We start from the raw sequence: 6,000 nt of genomic DNA on the forward strand, positions 1-6,000 counted from the left end.
CCTGAGTGGCTCAGATGGTTAAGCATTTGACTCTTGATTTTGGCTCAGGTCATGACCTCACAGTTCATGAGATCGAGCCCCACGTTGGGCTCCAAGCTGACAGCATGGAGGCTGCTTGGGATTCTCTCTCTCAAAATAAATAAATAAACATTTTTTAAAAAAGGAATTTAAAATTAGCTTGAGCCAACACCTAATTTGAAAACTACAGTGTATTCGTATTATGAGGACTAAAGCATTTTTAATATGTTAACAAGCATATGTAGAAACCTTGAATATGTGATAATTATTGATGTAAGAGCTAAAATTACAAAACTCTTAGAATACAACATAGAAGTAAATCTTCACAACCTTGGGTTGGGCAAAAAGCACAAGCAATAACAGATAAAAAAAAAAAGGGTGTTTGGCTGGCTCAGTCAGAACATGGGACTTCTGATCTGGGGGGGGGGGTCATGAGTTCAAGGCCCACGTTGGGCACAGAACTTTAAAGTAATATTTTTAAAAAGATAAAATAAATTGGGCTTCATCAACAACAAAAACTTCTGTGCTTCTAAAAGTACCATCAAAAAAGTGCAAAGACTGCCCACAAAATGAGAGAAAATTTTTGCAAGTCATATATCTGATCAGGGTCTTGTATCCAGAATATATAAAATAATCTTCATAACTCAAAGATTAGAAAACAACCCAGTGAAAAAATGGGGAAAGGATCTTTCTCCTAAGAAGATGCACAAATGGCTAATAAGCATGCGAGAAGATGATCAACATTATTAATTATGGAAATGCAAATCAAACCATGATAATGCCACTTCACACACCCTAGGATGGCTAAAACAAAAAAGACAAATGATAAAAAGAGTTGGCAAGAATGTGGAGAAATTGGAACTCCCATACCTTGCTGGTAGGATTTTAAATTAGTGTAGCCACTTTAAAAAACAGCTTGTCAGTTCCTCAAAATGTTATACATGACCCAGAAATAGGTATATATATCCAAAAAAACTGAATACACATGTCCACACAAAAATCTGTACACAAATGGTCATAGTATCATTATTCATAATACTCAAAATGTGGAAACAACCCAAATATCCATCAATTGACGATGATAGATAAAATGTACTATTTAAGTATGTTATGGGTTGGGGCACCTGGGTGGCTCAGTCGATTAAGAATCTGACTCTTGATTTCGACTCAGGTCATGTGACCCTAGGGTCGTGGGATCAAGTCCCCGCATCAGGCTCTGCACTGAGCATGGAGCCTGCTTGAGAGTGTCTCTGTCTCTCCGTCTCTCTCTCTCTCTCTCTCTCCCTCTGCCCCTCTTCACAGCTCTCAAGCTCATTCTCTCTAAAAATGAAAAAAATTTTTTTTTCAATATTATGGGCTGAATTGTGTCCCCCCTCACCCAAAAAAAGGTATGTTGAAGTCCTAACCACCGGTACCTCAGAATGTGACCTTCTTTGGAAAGAGGATCTTTACAGATGTAATTAGTTAAGATGAGGTCATACTGGAGTAGGGTGGGCTCCCAGTATGACTGGTATCCTTATACAATGGCCATGTGAAGACATAAACACACAAGAAGAATGTCATGTGACAACAAAGGCAGACACTGGGGTTATGGAGCTATAAGCTAAAGAATGCCGAAGACTGCCAGCAAACCGCCAGAATCTAGGAAGGAATGAAGGATTCTTTACAGGTTTCAGAGAGAGCATCTGCTGACACCTTAATTTTGGACTTTTAGCTGCTGCAAGATAAATTTCTGTTGTTTTAAGCCACCTAGTTCATAGCATTCTGTTATGTCAGCCTTAGGAAACTAACTTGCCATATAATGGAATATTATTCAGCCCTAAGAAGGACTTAGGTAGTGATACATGCAGGGACAAACCTTGAAAACATGGTGCTAAGTGAAAGAAACCAGACACACAAGAATACATATTACAGGATTCCATTCATACGAAATTACCAGAATAAGTAAATCTATAGACAGAGAGTATATTAGTGGTTGCCTAATACTGGGAAGAAGAGGGTGGAGGGATGAGAAAGGAGTGGAGAGAAAGTGGTAAGTGACTGCTAATGGATACAGGGTTTCTTTTTAGGGTGATGAAAATGTTTTAAAATTAATTATAGTGATGGCTGTATAACTTTGTGAATATACTAAAACCTACCGAGTTGTACATTTTCAATGGGTGAATTACATGGTATGTGAATTATATCTTAATAAAGCATATCTCTTTATATCTCTTTCTTCTTTTGAAGAAAAGAACTAACAGACTGATACGGCAGAAAGTTAGGAAAGGGTGGGGATACCTGAGATAGAGCATTATAAAGGGTTGTTGCAAAAAGTAACACGTGACATTTGAGCTACAACTTGAAGGATGAGGACAGCTGGGAGAAGAGCATTCCAGATAGAAGGAATGGTGCAAATGTCCAAAGGTGGAAATGAGCCCAGCATATCTGAGGAACAAGTGAGGTAGACAGTAGCATGGGATGAAGTTGTTTGAGAGACAGGGGCTAGACAGTATGCTGATTCTATAAAAATTACAGAGCATCAAGGTAACTACAATAAAACGGCAGGCAACTTTATTTCGTCTCCAGCTCTCAATATGCACCTTTAAGCCTCAACAGGCTTATATCGTAATAGCTATTTCATAAACATCTGTAGCCATAACAATTACTCTTATATATGTCCATTCTCAAAGTTACCTGAAACTCTTGGGTTTGGGCCTGACTAGCATTAGCAACAGAAATCTCAGAGAGTCAAAATCAATCCAAATCAATCCCTAGGCCAAGAGTTTCAGATCCTGGAGGCATAAAAATCACAGTCAAAAACCAGATTCTAGATCTGTCCAACAGCAGCCCACATAAAGCCAAACTGACCCATTCTATATATCAGGATTTTTCTAAGACTCATGGAATAGTCGCTAACTCAAAGAAAGCTTCTATGACTCAAAGAATGGGGGAAAAAATCAGACCATCTTTAGGAATAAACTGAACTAAATGGGCATTTAATTCAATATACGTTTTCTCAGCCTGTTCACCAATTCCTCCCCTTGGGACAGAGACAACATTTTTAAGTTAAGAAATTTTTAAGTTAATTCAAAACCTTGCCTTTTCCCTTTTGGCCTCAAGTTGGACTACAAGTTTCAGCAAGCAAAGGTGATACAGCAAAATTCAAGGACAATGCCCTGTGCCATCCTGAACACTCCCTTTTTACTTTCACTTAAATAGTTCTCCCCAGGCTTATATTGTTACACAGCCTGTATCAAACACCTGTTGACCTCATTGTGAAAGTACTTCAGTAACAGCCAGATGTGGGCCTAAGGAACACGTGTGAAAACATAACAAAGATATAACAGGCATATAAATTTGAGACATAAACAGAATTGGCTAGCCCATTTAATAAATTTGAAATGACAAAGTGATGTTCATCAGAAGACTACAAATAAATCCAGTAAATGTATCACCACACATTTGTATATAAGTAGGTAAGTCCACCTATCTCCTAAATCATAGGCAAAATTAGTAAAAAGTATAAAAAATAGTTCTCTTTCCCATTTTCCCGGGGAAGAAAAAATTACCTCAAGGCTAACTGTAAAGCTAAAAACAAAGCAAAACAGGGGCACCTGGGTGGCTCAGTCAGCTAGGCGGGTTAGGCATCTGACTTCGGCTCAGGTCATGATCTCATGGTTCATGAGTTTTGAGCTCCGTGTCAGGCTCTGTGCTGACAGCTGAGTCCAGAGCCTGCTTTGGGTTCTGTGTCTCCCTCTCTCTCTGCCCCTCCCCCGCTCATGCTCACTTGTGCAAGTGCTCGCTGTCTCTCTCATAAATAAACATTAAAAAAAAATTTTTAGGGGCGCCTGTGTGGCTCAGTCGGTTAAGCGTCCGACTTCAGCTCAGGTCAGGATCTCGCGGTCCGTGAGTTCGAGCCCCACGTCGGGCTCTGGGCTGATGGCTCAGAGCCTGGAGCCTGCTTCCGATTCTGTGTCTCCCTCTCTCTCTGCCCCTCCCCCGTTCATGCTCTGTCTCTCTCTGTCCCAAAAATATAAACATTAAAAAAAAATTTTTTTTTAAATTTTTTAAATAAAAGTGAAGCAAAACAAACAAAACAAAAAATTCCAAAGTGAATAAAATTAGTAAATTGGACTTACTGTTTAGCCTGGTTAACATGAACTCCTAGTGTATAGCTCAGCCATTTGTATGTCACCTACAAGAAGAAAAATTTTTTTAACATTTTATTAGATAACTCCAGAATGCAGGTCAGTCCCAAGGGTTCCTAGAGATTCCTACTCTGATGATAATGCCTTATAAATTACAGTAGCTGCCACCCTAGTTTTGGCAAGAACGATCCATCTGGGCAGGTAGGACTGAGATATTTATCTTACAAATATTAAAAAATTTGTTTCACAGGCTAATTAATGCAAGAGTCTAAAAAGAAGGGCTGAATATACAAAGAAAAAGCTCTCTTTTTCTTTACATTCTGTTTTACTAGTGCCCTTTATTCACATTCCATCCTTTTGTGTGGCCACCACTGATAAATATCTAAAACTCATCCAGGAGCTAGATTACTTTGAAGTGTATACCATAAACTTCTAAGGAAAGTTGCAGCCATACAAACGTTAACAGGCACAGATGGTGTAGGGGTCAGGATTGAAAAAAGTGGATGAATACTGTATCTGGGGTTAGACTGGAAACTACAGGCATTAAGCCTTGTTTTTCCTTCCACCCTTCCTTGAACTTCCCGTCATTTGTCACTTCCTTGTATGCTCCTCACCTCTCAAAGTCTTCAATTCTAAATGCTGAGTTTCCAATAATTAAGACGTAGACGAAAGCAATAGCAAAAGAGACAGACGTAGGTTGGAAAACTGCCTATCCCTTACTAACTACCAAGAAGTTATTTGGCTCGTCTGCTTCAACTTCCTTTTTTTAGGGTTACTTCCACCGCCCTTTGGGTGGGTCCTGTAAAGATCAAATGCAGTCATGTATATCCCAAGCTCACATTAGGCACTCAATTATCACGGTTTGCAAAGTCCATTCACATTCATCGGCTCACTTGATCTTTTACTTAAACCCTATGAAGTATTAATACCAAATTTCCAAAGGAGGAAATCGACTGTTGAAAGGCTAAACAATTCGTCACCTAACCCAATTAAGGCACAATTTCCTCAACAGTAAACCTGGGACTTTAAACGCCAGCCACCTTATCAGACAGGTGAAGAAACGCCTTACAATTATTATCTACCAGTGCCCCTCCCTCCGCGCCTGTCCTCTAAGCCCCGGCTCCTAGCAAAGTCCCCAGCACGCCCACCCAAGGGACGCGGACTTGCGCGCGGCAGAGAAAGTCCCCCGCGAGTCCTCGCTCGCCCAGGGGCACGAGGCGTGGGGACTTGTCTCCCCTCCGCCGGTCCCCACCAGGCCACGCGCAGAGGGGTCAAGGCCCCCCGCAACCCTGGCCTGGCCCAAGACTCAATCGCACGCCCACATTCCCCAGTCCTAGCTCCTCACGATCTTGTTCTGGTCCGTGACGAACTCGTCTATATTTTCCAGATAAAGCTGGTCCGCCATGGTGCTGCGGCGCTGAGCCCCGCCGCCACAACCGCAGCTCCCGCCGGCGGGAAACGTCTTTCCACCCTCCCAGGTCCCGGGTCGTTTCCCACAGCAACGAATCCGACGCGCTACGGCGGCCGCCCGAGGGTCAAACTAGTCTCCGAGACGGCGCAGGCTCAAGTAGGCGGAGCTAGTAAGTTGGAGCAGGCGGAAGTGTAGAGCTAAGAGCGTGCGCGTGAGGTGGCAGGGCTGTTCTTGGAGCTGTGGTTTCAAATCTCCCATCTGCAGTTTAATGACTAACCCAGGGCAAAATACCTCACCTCTGGGAATCACAGCCTTTCCACTTTGTAAATTGATAAAATAATCCTTGCCTTTTCATACCTGTATTCAACAGATACTTATCAAGTACCTATTCCAGGCACTTCTTAGGCACTGAGGACACAGGAGTGAATGATAAAGACAAAT

At 41.7% G+C, this 6,000-nt stretch overlaps 1 protein-coding gene across 2 annotated transcripts in view; it reads right to left on the reverse strand.

The window, feature by feature from the left end:
* Nucleotides 1–5,655, reverse strand: part of POLD3 (DNA polymerase delta 3, accessory subunit) — a 52,507-nt gene extending 46,852 nt beyond the window's left edge. The window contains exons 1-2 of one of the 2 annotated variants that reach the window (XM_043580253.1): nt 5,494–5,655; nt 4,140–4,195 (exon numbers count right to left, since the gene is read on the reverse strand). In XM_043580253.1, the coding sequence (XP_043436188.1) occupies nt 4,140–4,195; nt 5,494–5,553 (116 nt within the window). In that variant the 5' untranslated portion in view covers nt 5,554–5,655. Of the gene's footprint in view, nt 1–4,139; nt 4,196–4,762; nt 5,144–5,493 lie in introns of those variants that run through there. The other variant, XM_043580254.1, reaches the window with a different exon arrangement.
* Nucleotides 5,656–6,000: the final 345 nt, after the last annotated feature.

The sequence above is a fragment of the Prionailurus bengalensis genome, chromosome D1, assembly GCF_016509475.1.
Source record: "Prionailurus bengalensis isolate Pbe53 chromosome D1, Fcat_Pben_1.1_paternal_pri, whole genome shotgun sequence".
NCBI lineage: Eukaryota > Metazoa > Chordata > Mammalia > Carnivora > Felidae > Prionailurus > Prionailurus bengalensis.